Here is a 15,882-nt window from a genome sequence, read left to right as displayed (position 1 = left end):
TTACAGAATGAGTAACTCAGATCCCTGACATTGAACAAATATGTAACAAACAACACACACAGTGGTTCAGGAAAGCCTTTTCTGCTTTAATACAAAGAAAAGAAGCTTTGAACTTCAGAAAATACAAGATTGGTCTGGATTTTTTTTCTCCTCAAATTGTCAGTTTTCCGTTTCCTATGAAATGCTGTTGCTGTTCAAACAGCGTCAACTCAAATACATCCCTCATTTAGCTTTGGAATTGAAACTCGGGGATGATCTCCACGTTTATTTTCTGTTGAGGTTTTTTCTTCTTCTTCTTGTTTGGCTGAGAATCAGGCCTTTCCTTAAATGACATTTTAGTTTTGTATTATTTTGATGTAAGTGCCCACAGTGCCATTTGACACCCTGACCAGCAGATCCAGAAAATTCCTGTTACGTCCACATATTGCATCCATGCTCACCTCATAAAAACGAGGTACAAGGCAGGGCAAAATTTCTTCCAAAATAGATGTCATATATATATATATATACATACATATATATATATATAGCAATCATATATACACATTCATACATACATATACTAATTTATGTGATGCAAAGAAAAAAATGTACACATTTCTTACAAAATCGTAACAAAGACTGGAAAGTGTTTGTTTGCTCTGGAGCAAAGTCGTGTAGCTGTTCAGCCTCTGTGAGGATTTCTCCACATTTGTGGAAACCAAAGGAGTCTCCCAGATTTGTGTCCATGTTCAGCCGGCACAGAAGTCACAGAGAGACGGAGACAGAAGGAGAAATGAGACAGAAAACAGCTCGATGGTGCAAACACGGAAGTCGGAAGTTGAAGGGAAAAAAAAGTGAGATGAAAAGGGATGCGTGGGGAAACATCGCATGAACTCCCTGACACGAAACAAAATCATGGAAAAGGAAGAAAAAAATTATCAGGGAGTGTTGACATAAAAAAGCACAAACAAACTTTGTGTTCTTTTATTACTAAATATAGTGCAACAATAAACATTGCATTTCTTTCACCCTTTCACTTGCGTCTGAGAATGTTAACTTAGCTTTCCCAGCATTTTAGCTGTTCTTAACACTTGCTGTAAATATGAGGTGCAACCTTTGTTCTGTCACTGTCCCGTGCCACAAGGTCAGTCCTTCTTTCTGGGAGAAAACAGGCTTCAGTCTCAGAGACGTAAACATAACACAGACCCTGCTCAAAACAAGTCAAAAAAATCAGGAGGAACATAAAGAATAAAAACAGAACAAGTGTTGGTGTTTTGGGCAGCATGTAAATTTGGAAAGGCAGGGCAGTTTTAAATGGTGGCAACGACCCCCGCAGTCAAATAGCCAAATCCTCGAGGAATAAAAACAGAGCTGTCTGAACCACAGCGCCCCTCCTTGACAACAGTGTTGTGTGCAGGAACGGCTGCAGCCACCGGGCTGGTCGGGCCTTAGAAGGCCTGCTGGGCTGGGTTGTAGTTGAATGTTGTTGGCACGTGAGGCCTCTCTTCCAGCTTGTCATACTCCAGATGAAATTCCTGAGAGATGCAAATGCAGGTTTAGCATCCGGAACAAAGGTCAGTAAAACTTCATTTTTACCAGACAATAACAACTCTCACCTTGGCTACTTTCCTCCAGTTAAGACAATCAAAAAAGTAGTAGGTGCCCCTCTCGTAGGTGTTGGTTTTCAGTGTCGGCTCCATGCCAGGTGCTCTCGTTATCCAAACTCGCTCCTCTCTGTGGTACCTCCAGTCCCGGTTAAAGCTGGACAAAGAAATATGACAAAGTAAAGATATATTCCCCAGTGACTGTCATGGAGTGTGTACTTTTTGTAATGTCCTTTTAGTGACTTATTGTCCTTTCATTGTGACTTATTGTCCTTCTATTGCGATTTATTGTCCTTTTATTGACTTATTCTTTTTCGTGGCTTATTGTACTTCTATTGCAATTTATTGTCCTTTTATTGCAACTAATTCTCCTTTTGTTGTGACCTATTGTCCTGTTCCATTGTATGTTTCACTGTTTTCTTTGTGTACTTTTTCTAGTGTGCTTTTATTGTCACTTATTGTCCTATGTTTCACGGTTATGTTTTTTATTTACCTGCCTAGGGGCTGCAGATGTAAACTAGCATTGTTGCTATAATCCGGCATATTTCCATCTATTGCTGTCTAAATAGACGTTCATTGACGTGCACTGTCCCTATCAAATAAAGAAATAAAAATGTGATCCCGTGAACCTCAAAAACAACACGAATTAAAGCATCTGCAGGCAGTTGGTCACATACACACTATTGTTTCACACGGTGCAGACAGATAATGTCTGTAGTAATTACCAAAGAAAAGGTTAATAGGGTTTATCCATTAGCCATGGAGCTGCTGCAGTCTCGTCCCCTCAGCTCAGATGTGCATTCAGCGTCTGAACTTGTGTGTCTGAGCTGAAGACTAGAAATCTCTCTTTTCAGAAGTCTCCATTCAGCTCTGAGGAACTCTGCAGCTCCTGCCTGAATCTCTGTGGAGTTTAATTCTACTTTAGTGTCACTCACACTGCTGCAGATACTTATTTTAATATTCACTGATCATTTTGAGGAGTCCTGCAGCTGAATGAAGTCACCTTTCCTTTGCTTTCCACTGGCTAACAGATGGGCTGCTATTACCAGGTAAACAACTTTACCAATCAAATCTTGTGTCTTTGTGACTTTTCGCAGCACGGCTTTGAGTCCACAGTGTTAAAAATCCCTGGAAGTACTTACAGCTCTACTGCTGCCAAAAGCTGTAGCAGATCTCCACCATTCATGTAGTAAAGGTAGAACAACAGGTCTTCACCGTATCGAGCCAGTTTGATTGCAGCCAACTAGAAGCAACACAGCAAACAACAAGAAAAATTAGTTTCATACCTGTATTTATGAAGTGAATCCTGAAACTGTGGTTCTGGAGTTCCTAATTACCTTGTCTCTTATGTGGATATTGGTTAAATACTCCGATGGAACATGGAAATCTGAAAACAGACACAATTAGCAGCTCTGGAAATAAAACAGCACATCTAATCTGACATGTGATCTTACTACGTGTGGTTTTAAATTCACTGCCATGCAAAAGGAGACGTGCTTCAACCAAAACAGTCGCCACAAAGGAGCTGATTACATATCAAAGCTCGCTACCGACACACAACACAGAGCATGACAGAATAGAAATGTGAATAACCATTACGGCCTGTCGTTAAAGAAGCAACACTCAATGCTTCAAGCTACTCAGAGAAACTAAAGTACAGGGATTAAAGATTTTAAAAATCACTTCAGTAAAGTCTTACCGATGTCTTGAGGCCGACAAGGTGCTGAAGCCCAAGGAGAGGCAAACTTGGGGTACAAGTTTCTGTCAAAGAAAGAAATTGCAGTAAGAAAAGAATACAAACTGTTAAAACACAAAAAAATGTAACCAACGCAATGATCATGAGCTTTCCTTTTCTACTCAGCTGGCTCTTCTAAGTAAAGATTAAGGTACTGAGTGAAGATATTTTTCAGTTTAGAACTCGTGTGTGCACTTTGAATGAATCATTTCTTATCGTAGAATATTTTTCTTTTAATCTGTCTTTTGAATGCTGCATAAAAATCTAAAACTTTAGGGTGGTACCTCTTAGAAGAGGAAGTCACAGCTTCCAAAAGACTTATGTCATCTGTAATACGTTTGTTTTTTAACCATTCTGTAGGTAAAAACTACACACAAAAGATTTATATAAGCCAGAAGCCACATCAGTCCGTGTTCAAATTCAGTAAAATTCTAAATGGTCTTCCAGTAAAAAGGAGGGCTTGGTAGATCTGGTGAAAACCACAGGAAGAGTTGAGATGTACGCTGTTGTAACCATCTGTGCAGCTTTTTCCTGGCTCAGGAAGGGCCTCTGGGAGGTGCTTACGCATGTTGAGGCAATGACTCTACAATCTCCATCTTCCTCTCTATCCTATAAACAAACATGTCTTATGCTTGAGTAAAACCAAATTAACAAAACGGGTACATTTGTTCTTCAATTCTTTTCATGTTGGTGCAAGTGATTTTCCTAAAACCTCTTTGGGGCCAAAACTTCATCTATGCATGAAAAACCCTCCATCAGCGATGTTTATTGCTGGACTGTTGATTTATGAATCTCATATTCATTTTGCTGTTTGTGACTGCTTTTTTAAAACAAGCCAGAAGTCGGCGTGCACCTGCAGGGCAAAGAATATCTAAGAGTAACTGCATTAAGGGTGGAACAGCAGTCTTACTCTGGTGAGTTTAAATTGAGTCCCAGTGTCGTGAGGTCACTTCCTAGCGCCAGATGGACCATCCCCGGATCAGTCTCCGCCGCCCGGATAAACGTCAGCAGGCCAATCATGCCAAATTGGTCTGTCACCATTCCTGAGGGAATGTTCGTCACCCGACCTGCGGCGGCAGGACAATCCAAACTTCAACAAACCGCAGAAACCGGACTGTGATCTACAGTAAATACTTACTTACTGTCAAAACTTCCATATTTCTAAACCACAAAGTGTGCACGCATTGGACAGCAAACCAAGCCAATTATTTCTTTAAACTGATGGTCACAGACAAGCTAATGGAAAGATGATGATGGTCTGTAGCACACTGAACAATATTCTTGTGGTTTCCTCACTGTAGCATATCCGATAATTATCTAACCCCAAATGCAGGGCAGAGAGCCCAACTGCCTCACCCAAGTTGTGCGATTAAGAAGGGATGTCTCAGTGGAATTGGAGCGATACGATTGGCTGTGAGGTCTCACCATCGGGCAACACCTGGATCCCTTTCTTCTGGTTGTTGTTCTGTGCTGAGGCCGTCTTGTCTCCAGGGAACTTGGGCCCATCTGCATTGGATGTGCTCTTGCTTGTGGAGTTCAAGTTCTAAAGGGGAAAACAAAAACACCATTGTAAAACGCACAGCAGAAGAAAACGTAACTTCATATTTATTCTTCTTGATCTGTAACAGAAACGCAGACATCCTGGCAGAGTTTGCAGTCGAGCCTTCAGTGGCTCTCACTCACAGTTTTGCTGTCGTCGTTGTTCAACGTGGGGTCCTTATAGTTTGGGCCAGGCAGTGCAGGGAAGTCCTCGTTGTGGATAGAGAAATCCTGTGTCTGTTCGGTTGATGGCTTCGTCACCATGCCAACTTGATGATGAAAACAGTGAAGTAGAGATAGCAATTTCCCAAAGTGTAACAGCAAAGCATTACAGCAGAAGGGTGTCATAAACAAGCATCGTCTACGGTGATTAGATCTGCACTGAACAAAGCCTCCGCTAATATTCTGAACCCAACTGAGAGACTGAAATCCTAATCTTTGGCTCGGGGGAATCTGCTGCCTGTAAATTAGTGTGTGTACAGATAAGACACTTCTTCCAGCCTAATGACCTACCATAAGGAGCCCGTCCAGCCAGTGGGTTGAGCACCGGTGTTGGGTTTCCAGTCCCTTCTCGCCGACTCCTGTCTGCTAATGCAGGGAAGTCTGACAGATCCAGTCCTGTTACATTTTCACTCCCATCTGCATCAACAGGACAGTTAAGAATGTGTAATATGTAAACCATTAAATGCAACCTATTGATATGATAAAGTGGCATTTCTAAGTTCGGCAATGTGCTCTTACTGCATAGTAAATGAGAGTAATAGTCATGTCATTTAAAATTCTAGTAAAAGGTAAATTAGTAAAATGGTGCTACCTTTTTTTTAAATCAAATGAATGTCCACAGATTTTTCGTTCTGAACTAAATTTGCCACATATCTGAAAGTTGTTCTGTTCTTATGTTTGAAGAACACAACAACCAAGAAGGTCCTCTCGAAACTACAACATCTAAAAAGATGCTGATAAGGAGACAAAGCTATGAAAAACCTGCTGATTGGCTCCTAAAATCAGACATATTAGAGCAACATTTGTCTAAATATAGCTGCTACCTAATGATCATTACATTTAAACACACACACCTGTGCCATTGAAGATGCTGCTTGATAATGAGTTGTTCATCCCAAAGGCCTGATTGCGGTTCATACCGAATCCTGACATGCTGCAGAGACAAAAGAAAACAAAAACAAAGTAAGTGGACAGCTTAAACTGTGAAACAAAGATATGAGAAACTGTAGAGAACACAGTGGATTTCTATGAGGGTGAATGACAGTGGATTGGTCTACCTGTTTATGGTAAAGGGCTGGCGTGCTGGCTGCTGTTTGGGCATACAGATGATACTTGGCGAGCTGCGGTTGGGGCTTCCCAGCCCCGAGCTTCCCATACTATTGGTCCTGCCGCTCATTCCAATGCCTTGACCGACCTGAGAGTGGTTCAGCATGTTCCTCGAATTCATCGGTAATGTCCCCCTGTTAATCAATCAAAGTTTATTTCTACAGCCCTTTACAACAGTCCAAAGGGTGACCAAAGTGCCTCACGGTGAAAAACAAGAGAATAACTTAAAAACAACACAGTAACTTAAAACAGAGACAGCAGTAAAATATACAATAAAACAATAAAATAGCAATAAAACAGCACTAAAATAGACATCTGAAAGAAATAAAAGTAATCAAATGTCACCATGCCGCTAGGTATGAAAAGCCATTTTAAACAGAAAGGTTTTGAGTTTTGATTTAAAAAGGTCAGGTCAGTGATGATGGTGCAGCTACAGAGAACACCACGTTACCCCAAGGTTTATATTCTGACGTCAGTACTTTCAGCAGGCGCTGATTGGATGACCTCAGAGCTCTTTTTTGGTCCCGTAAAGGTAAAAGCTCGGATAAATAAGGTGGAGCGAGACTATTTAGAGCTTTAAAAACAAACATTAAAAGCTTAAAAAGCATTCTGGACTGGACTGGAAGCCAGTGGAGAGCGTAGGACTGGGGTGATGTGCTCCCGTCTGGGGGTGTTAAAACATCATCAGGTCTGACTTATGCTGTGTCAACAACTGTTATTATTTAAAGGGTACAGGAAAAGTGTGTGTCCAAACTGTGTCAGCAAAAAACAAGCAACCATCATGCACACCTGCTTGGCGATGGAGGGGTATGGAGGGACATGGTGGGGACCCCCGTTGTAGGGGTGATATGACTTGGTAGCTGCGTGCCTTGCGTTAAATTTCGGTTTAACTGAGGTGTACTGTTTCCCATGCCCCGTACCGAGAAGCCAAGTGCACCTGCAGAAAGACAGAAGAAACACAGGACAAAAAACAAACGCTGTCAGACAACACAGAATATTTGTCTGATTTTTGTTCAAAAAATATCTGCGTAATGTCGCACAATCAACTTTTGAGTGACTCTAGTTCCTCTGATACGTCACCAGGGTAAACTCAGGAAGACATTCAGGAGAAATTCACTGAGATAACCTGTTAGAATAACAGCAGCACTCACTTTGTGGACCGTACAAACTTGCACCGAGCTGCGACAGCTGACCCGACGACGATGGTGAAGGTGAGGACAGCATCTGAGGGGAAATATTTGAGGAACGGACAGAGTAAAATAACTGGACAACTTCTCCTGGGGTGTGACCTCAAGAAAAACAAAAGATATCAGGACAAACTCACATCTTTGTCCGATCGATGTGGAAACATCGACGGCTGGTTGTAGTACATGCTTTCATCAGTAAAGTCGTTATCGACTACCTCGACGAACTCTACAAACTTCTTTCTAGCACCAAACATGCCTTTCGTCACCTGAAGAGAGAAAGAAGAAAAGCGATTAAAGATGTGCAAGGGGAAGAAAACATGAAAGAAGTGAACAAAAGCACATTTAAATGTAAAGATGCAACCATCAGTTACTGTCATTGTCTATTAATCCATTGAAAATTTTGTCGAGTAACTGATTTGTTGTTTGCTCCATGTTGGAAAATGTTGAAAAATGATCAACCAAACCCGAAGATGACGTACCCAAATGTCTTGTTTTAGCTAGAACCCCAAGATGCTCAGTTTACTGTCATAGAGGCGTAAAGAAACCAGAAAATATTAGCATTTAGGAACTTGCAATCTGGGAATTTACTTTTTTATGTTAGTCAGTTATCATAATAATTGTCGATTAGTTAAAGTGTTGACAACTAATCGATGAATTGTTGCAGACCTACACTCTACTAACTTTAATTCTTCAAGTCTTCCATAAACCCAGATGTTGCTGATGTGTTCATTCAAGTTTCCCCAACATCTGTGCAGCCTTTAAGGTAGAATGCTGCAATATCTGAAAGTGACAATACTGTGTTTGTTTTACTGTCTGTCTGGCTGTAATATCACTTTACTGGCGCTACATAATCTGAAACTTTAATTAACTTTTTATACACAGAACACTATCAACCATGGCTACAAATTTAAATTAAACTGAAAATGCTGAGGGTATAATATAGACCTTTATTTTATCGGGTAAAAATGTTTGAGAACCAGTTCTCATTTGCAAACATGACCTGTAAACCACACACACAAATAGACACATAAACATAACAAAGAACTAAAGCAAACAAGTAAGAAGCATGGGAGCTTTCGCATGTGAGTGAAAAACATATGCATGAGGTGTAGAACGTCTGTGTACATATATAAGTATGTTTGTAAGTAAAGTCCAAAGTGATCAGCAGGAGCAACAGTCAACTATAATCTGTTGGAGCTTAAGCTTGAAAGTGTTGAGTGGAGTCAGATATGAAAGTTTGAGGGTGTTTTGTAAGGTGTTCCTGGCCAAAAACAGTGAAAGTACTGGGGATGATGAGCTTGATGTATTCACTAGACCTAGTATGATATGAATTATGATCGATCCCCCATGATTGTCTATTAGATATTTGACATCTTGGGGTTATTAAAATAAAGTTCAAAACAGCGTGTGTCTACTTTGTAATGATGCACACGCATGAACTTCCATAATAAAACCAACAATTAAAAGTAATCATAAAATGTAATAAATAAATTAAATGACAGCAGCAGTAACTGTTCTCTTTTGGCGTGGTAAACTTGACGACGAGCTTACTTTTAACGCTGGATATTTATTTGACACTCTTAAGGAAATTAACAGGAGCGATGCTAACAGGCTAGTTAGCCAACAAGTAGCTAACGTTAGCAGGCTAGATGGCTGGAATCACTCTGCGTTAGCTTAGCTACCTTAACGGCAGTTTGCAAACGGGCTACCCGAATGAGTTGCTAAACACCAGAACCTTTCAACGTATCATTTAACTACCGAGCCGCGGTCACTGTCTGGCTGCAATACGGGCCCTCTGTGCCTCCGTATATCCACAGTCAGCTGTCCGTTTTCTCGGTTCCGTTTGTAGGCAGCAGCAGTCAGAGCTACAATCCACCGGAGCTAAAGGCTAACGAGCCGCTACGTACCGAAACGGGAGAAAGCGACGACACGAATAGCTCCGGTTTAGCGGGGTAAATTCACAGCGGACCGTTTTAACGTGACGGAAAAAATGAAGTGAAAATATCCTCACCGCATCAATTTCCCTTCGCTTCGTTAGATCCAAGATGGCTGTGTGTATTCTCAATCGAAAGAGCTGTAGCCTTTACCCTCTGACCTTACAACCTGCTGACCACTTCCGTACACAAAACCGAACATGTAGGAGAGTCTGTTCCATCCCCACCACAGGGGGGCACAGCTAAAAGCAAGAAACTGGACCAAAAGCAAGCACCTCAGGAAAATCTCTTGGTTTTTACAGTGAATTCAAATAAGCCCGTGTCTCCCTCCTGTGAACATAAGGAGCCCTGCATCATGCTAATAAGTGATGCTGCAGATGCAACCTTTTTCACGAATAATAACCCAAAATTACAATAAAACAGTCCCATGTTGTAGAGGATAGGATAACAACAATGAATCTAATGCAATAATAATGCAGGAAACTTTAAGTGAGGCTATTAGCCAGGAATGGACCTAATACAAAATTTAATGGTGCAAAAATAATTTTAAAAAATGCTTCTCAGTTTAATGGGGCTGCATAGTGGCGTAGTGGTTAGCACTTTCGCCTTGCAGCAAGAAGGTCCCTGGTTCGCGTCCCGGCTTTCCCAGGATCTTTCTGCATGGAGTTTGCATGTTCTCCCTGTGCATGCGTGGGTTTTCTCCGGGTACTCCGGCTTCCTCCCACAGTCCAAAAATATGCTGAGGTTAATTGATTATTCTAAATTGCCCGTAGGTGTGAATGTGAGAGTGCTTGTTTGTCTTTGTATGTGGCCCTGCAACAGACTGGCGACCTGTCTAGGGTGTCCCCTGCCTTCGCCCGAGTCAGCTGGGATAGACTCCAGCCCCCCCCCCCGCGACCCTAGTGAGGATTAAGTGGTGTATAGATAATGGATGGATGGATGGCTTCTCAGTTTATTTTATGATTAGTTTTTATGGTGTTCCTCTATTTTAATGTTTGTTGATTTTATATGTAAAGTGTCTTTGAGCACTATACAAATAAAATGTATTATTTATTATTATTATTATTATTATTATTATTATTATTATTATTATTATTATTATTATTATTATTATTTGTACATTGTGCACAAATATATTGCTGTGTTGCAATTTTTAATTGTTAATTAAAACTGTTCAAATGCTAATATTCTCTGTCTTGAAGCGGGGCCTTGTTTAAAAATCTCCTTAGAAAATTCTGTTTATGTTACAGTGAATTTAAATAATTCCACCAATTTAAGTAATTCTGCCAAGCCTATGTCTCCCTCCTTTGAACATAAGGTGTCCTGCATCATGTAAATAAGTGATGTGTGAAACTGCAGATGCAACCTTTTTCACTAATAATATCGCAAAATTACAATAAAAAAACACATATTATAGAGGATAGGATGACGAGAATAAATCTAATGCAATAAATAAATCCCAGGAAACTTAAAGTGAGACTATTAGCCAGAATAGATCTAAGACAATATTCAGTGGTGCAAAATAATAATAAAAAAAATGTTCTGTAATTGGATTATATTCACAGTTTGTGCATTGTGAACATATTTGTTATTGTGATGCAGTTTTTAATTGTTAATTTAAACTGTTCAAATGCTAATATTCTCTGTCTAGAAATGGGGCCTTGTTTTAAAATCTCGTTAGACAACCTCAATTATTTCATTTTTGTGCTACATTTAGCCTACGTCTGTTTAATCAAGTTACCAGGCAGCAAATTGAATGCTAGATGGGCACACAGAGGCCCAGCAGCTCATCGCAGTTTCATTTGGACCTATCGCCTTCTGATATTTAGAACTGAAATAAGTGTAAACTGATTACTGGGACTGGAAACAGCAGCTTCACAATAAGTTCCAGAACAGCATGAACTATTTTATAAATTCTATCAATCTTTCAACATTGGTGAATAAATATTTGAACTCACAAGCCTGTAAAAAAGTCACACATCTCAGATGCATAGAGTTAATGAGGTTGTCAGTGCTGTTTGTGGGACGGTTCCCCACGCTTTCTGAAGGCCTCAGTGAAGTTGGTAGACATTTTTGGGGGACAGGATCCCATCGTCAGACACATCCATTCAGAGCTGCCTAAAACAATTTCTGAGATGACAAATGGTGGAGTTCTTAATTGTCAACAGCCCTAACTGACATGTCAGCCTCCAGAATGCCAGCAGCCCCTTCTCGTCTTTATCTTGTCATTTGAATAAACCTGTATTTTAAGGAGGCCTTTTACTGGTCAAAGGAGTGTCTGTGTACTGGTCACGCTATTTGATTACTGTGTATTTTTAAAAGCCACACCTAACTGGGGTGTGGATGAACTCAGTGGTTGAAAATGTGTCATCAGTTGACAGGGTTGAAATCTTTTTGTGCACATGTGGCTAAATTTAACCCCTTCTGGGTGTAAGAATAGAAATGATAACTCATCTTTAAGTCAGAAAAGAAGATAATTGCATGCTGAGTAATGCAGTCTCATTGAGACGCGGGGTCTCATTCTCAAGAGAGACCTGTCCTCAAATAACAAAACAACATTGAGTCTCTGACAAACAACACTAAGGGACCTGCACTAGACGATATAACATTGAGTTACAGACAGGCTCATGACAAAACACAACATAGACAACAAAATACATGTGCAAAAGCACCAAGCAATAAACTCAAAATGTGAAAACATTAAGAACAAGAACAAGTCCTAAGAGGTGATGTTTCCATACTATTTCAGAGACATTTGAAGTCTAATCAAGTTGGACAGCTTCAGACTCTGCTGTATTGAGTTCCAACTGAGGGAGCAGAGTAAGAAAAAGTTGTTGAGGAGATGGGGAAAGTCTCCTATTTATTTTTTTGTGCAGTGTTCTTGTTTCCAAAGCTTTCAACCACATGGCAGACGGAGCTGCTCAGTTGTCAAATAATTTATTGACTAGATTTAGATTTGAATTGTTTAGTAATTAATCATCTCCTACTCAACAACGCCATATGCTGGGGAAGGCCATTAGATGTGACTGAAAATTTCAGAAAACATGTGGGAAAATGGCCTTTTTATTAAATTTTTTTACAGCAGATATTTACACTTGTCATAGGAAGAAAAGTAGGTGTTGGTAAAAACATGAATGATGAATCCATTAGGCAGGTCCCATGCTGCTTTGGGTTGCTCCATCTGAGTCGCTGCCTGTTGGAGGGCCCCTGGTCGTAAGTGGATGAGGGAAAGTGCTAAGAACAGCGTGTCAGTGAGTGAAACCAGACGAGGGTCAACCTGTGGCCTTTCTGATAATAAAAATGAAATCCCATTCCATTTTATCTGGTTGGAAAATAGCTCTAATGAAGGTATGTGAGATATCAGGGGAGAATCACACCTCAGGTGGGCAGGGATGACATGTAGCTGACATGTATAATGACATGCAGCTTTCTTACAGCTCTGGATCACTACACAACGTGGATAGAAAATTACATTATACTTTGAATTATGTGGGAAACTCAGTCGTGATCATCTTGATTTGACACCATATTGACCAAGGAGCCATGTGTCACTGACAAAACCCAGATCTACAGAGTCATAGAAAATTCCAGAGGTGACTTAAGAACACCTCTCACTTTTTAGAGAACCCATACCGTCATTTCCTTTCCTTCAAGAAACATTTCAAAACACACACTGATTTACTGCATCTCTTTGGTGTTCCTGAGACCAACTCTTGACGTGATCCCACAGTACAGACCCACTTGTGGGGCCCAGTGGCACTGACCCAGTGCTGCATCCGGGCCGATTAGGACAGAATGTAAATGACCTTCGCTGCTCTTTCATCACAGAGCACTTCTTCTGCTTATCCATGGCACCCTGCCCCTCCCTGTCTCTCTCTCTCTCTCTCTCTCTCTCTCTCTCCCACTTCTGTCATCTCAGAGAAGAAAGGGGGGAAAGGCACAAATGGGGAGGAGAGAGTTAGTGGTTGCTATAGCCATGAAAGTCAGGGCAGAGCTTGGAGCCACTGAGAGATAGTGAGAGGACTGCACTGGGGAATATCCGCCTGGGGAATACAATACATTTTCAGCTCATTAGGTTGGATAAACAAATGACTAACTGTAGGGGATGTTGAGATTCATGGACACCAGCAGGAAGACACTGGACAGTAGGTGTTTTAAATTCTTCGTTTGTTCATATTTTCACCCTGGTGATAATTAGTTTTAGTCAACAACGTGGCTTTTAACACATGAAAGGATGTCATCCACATCATAATCGTGTAATTGTTGCACTTTTTCACATGGCAAAGATGTCCTACATTGCTTGTTTTTATGTTTTGTAGATCAATAAATAGAGATGGGTTGCGGTGGAGGAACAGTAATGGAACATCATGAAATTCATTTGAAGAAGTCATCAGCCTGCTTGACTGCAACTCTCGTCTGGCACTAAATTGATGGGAGAACCAGCGGTGGACTAAAGACACTGAGAAAGATGGGTAACGCCATGCGAAGTGTCATCGCCTTCATTCCCTCAGAGCGCTGTCAACGCTTCCTAGTGGGGGACCTGAAGGAGATGCCACTTGATCGGACGCTGGACCTGAGCAGCAGGCAGTTGCGTCGGCTGCCTGTTGCCGCCTGCGTCTTCGATGAGCTGGTGAAGCTCTACCTGAGTGACAACAACCTCAGCAGCTTGCCGGCTGAACTGCAGGGCCTGAAGAAGCTCCAGCTCCTGGCCCTCGACTTTAACTGCTTTGAGGAGCTCCCTGCAGCTGTCTGCAAATTGCCTCAGCTCAGCATCCTCTATCTGGGTAACAACAGGCTTTATCGCCTCCCCAGAGAACTGAGACAGCTCAAGGAACTTAATACTCTGTGGCTGGAGACTAATTGCTTCACTGTTTTCCCCAAGGTGGTTTGTGAGCTCTCAAGTCTTAAGACCCTACACCTCGGTTACAACCAGATACGGAGTATACCAAAAGAGTTTGGGCGGCTGGATGAGCTACGAAGTGTCTGGCTTGCTGGGAACCAGTTGGCGGAGTTCCCACCAGTGTTGCTGGAAATGCACTTTCTAGCTGTCATTGATGTGGATCGCAACAAAATACGTTACTTTCCAGGACTTTCTCACATGCAGGGGTTGAAACTTGTCATCTATGACCACAACCCCTGTGTTAACGCCCCCGTGGTGGGCGAGGGAGTCAGAAGAGTCGGGCGCTGGGCGGACAGCACAGATGATGACCTGGAAGATGACGGATCAAAGGCAGCAAGTGAGACTACAGCTGAGGTGGTGGAAGTCCACCCTGAGGAGCAGCACAACATGTAAGGTCACGGAACAAAGTGACCTGCGGCTGTGACGAGGCCTGACTGGCAGGAATCCAACTGGAGTGGCGTCCTGGAGCACTTAAAGCTGAGCAGCATGCTGTACATCTGGTCGATGGTATTTGGTCCATATATGGAAACGCCAAGGACCACAAACTAATATGTAGTCCAAAAACATGGCCTGTCTGAAAGAGGAAATTAGAATCCTGAAATGAAAAATGTGTAGCATGTTTGGCTGCTGACACTGTATGAATAGACAGTGTTGTACTTTCATTTGTAAAATTTTGTATGCTTTTAAATGATTGGTTGCAACAAGAGCATCTCCATAAATTGGGAACATCTGATTTTAACCATTTGACCAGCGATGCAAGACGTATATCTTGGAAATTTTACAATGTCTTTTCACTGGCAAGTTTGTATTTCCTCTTGATAAATAAAGTTGTGTATTTGCAAGACAAAAATACACAACATATTCATACTTTTCTATTAGACTGTCTATGCATGCATTGCTGTCTCATCATCTAAGAATATGTTCATGTCCCATTGTGAGAGTTCTTATTTTTTAGTGCAGAAAACTGGATAAACAGAAAGGTTCTTGCTCCAGGAGAGTCTGAGATATTATCTGTACCTGCTGGGGCTAAAAACAGTTAGGTTTTTAATACAAGTGATGGATGGTTTAAGTCAATTAGTGCACTCCTTATCCAGACCAATGCATAATTCATCTGATAGATTGAGGCTGTGGCTTTAAATAAAGACTGTTAATGGACCCCTAATATCATCACCACCACGAGGTTCTGGTTTGAAAGACATCATAAATGCAGCTTTGCAATTCCCCTGTGCATCAGGAAAATGTTCTGTAAACAAGATTAAATGCATTTCACAACGAATGATTTGGAGCATTTTGAATCCATTTTAACAAGGTGTAAAAAAAGAGATTAAAAAGGGATGAATACCAGTCTTATTTCTGGAAATGTGATTATTTATTATTATAACACCAAACTTCTGTATTTCCATCTCTCATTGAGCATCCTGCAAAACACAGCAACTACTTTCAGTAATTCCAGACGTTGAGCCAATTCAAGGTTAACTCCTAATTCTCTTATGCTGCCTCCTAATGCACCTGAATCCATGTACTCTCCATGTATTCGGTGTCATTACAAAGTGAGGCCTCTTCTGAATTTGCAGGATTTTTGCAAACCTGCCTTTAGCATAAAAGGAAACAGAAACACACCTGCAGCGTGTGCATACAAAAGTCCTAATTATCTCAACATACAAGCAGATTT

General features: G+C 41.2%; 2 protein-coding genes across 2 annotated transcripts; one reads left to right on the top strand and one right to left on the bottom strand.

The window, feature by feature from the left end:
- Positions 1–65: 65 nt before the first annotated feature.
- Positions 66–9,525, bottom strand: cnot2 (CCR4-NOT transcription complex, subunit 2). Its single transcript, XM_023262400.3, has 15 exons — positions 9,388–9,525; positions 7,514–7,642; positions 7,341–7,413; positions 6,979–7,126; positions 6,141–6,323; positions 5,937–6,016; positions 5,374–5,499; positions 5,005–5,129; positions 4,747–4,864; positions 4,232–4,388; positions 3,286–3,347; positions 2,924–2,973; positions 2,729–2,829; positions 1,599–1,743; positions 66–1,517 (listed from the first exon to the last, which is right to left on the bottom strand). The coding sequence occupies exons 2-15, from the start codon at positions 7,628–7,630 to the stop codon at positions 1,431–1,433; spliced, it is 1,572 nt and encodes a 523-aa protein (XP_023118168.1). The 5' UTR covers positions 7,631–7,642; positions 9,388–9,525; the 3' UTR covers positions 66–1,430.
- Positions 9,526–13,249: 3,724 nt separating this feature from the next.
- Positions 13,250–15,200, top strand: lrrc10 (leucine rich repeat containing 10). Its single transcript, XM_023262389.3, has 2 exons — positions 13,250–13,455; positions 13,630–15,200. Exon 2 carries the CDS (start codon positions 13,779–13,781, stop codon positions 14,601–14,603), a length of 825 nt encoding a protein of 274 aa, XP_023118157.1. The 5' UTR covers positions 13,250–13,455; positions 13,630–13,778; the 3' UTR covers positions 14,604–15,200.
- The last annotated feature ends 682 nt before the right edge of the window (positions 15,201–15,882 follow it).

Source organism: Amphiprion ocellaris, chromosome 3, assembly GCF_022539595.1.
Source record: "Amphiprion ocellaris isolate individual 3 ecotype Okinawa chromosome 3, ASM2253959v1, whole genome shotgun sequence".
Lineage (NCBI taxonomy): Eukaryota > Metazoa > Chordata > Actinopteri > Pomacentridae > Amphiprion > Amphiprion ocellaris.
The sequence above is the reverse complement of the archived record's forward strand: the minus strand, read 5'-3'. Positions and strand labels throughout refer to the sequence as shown.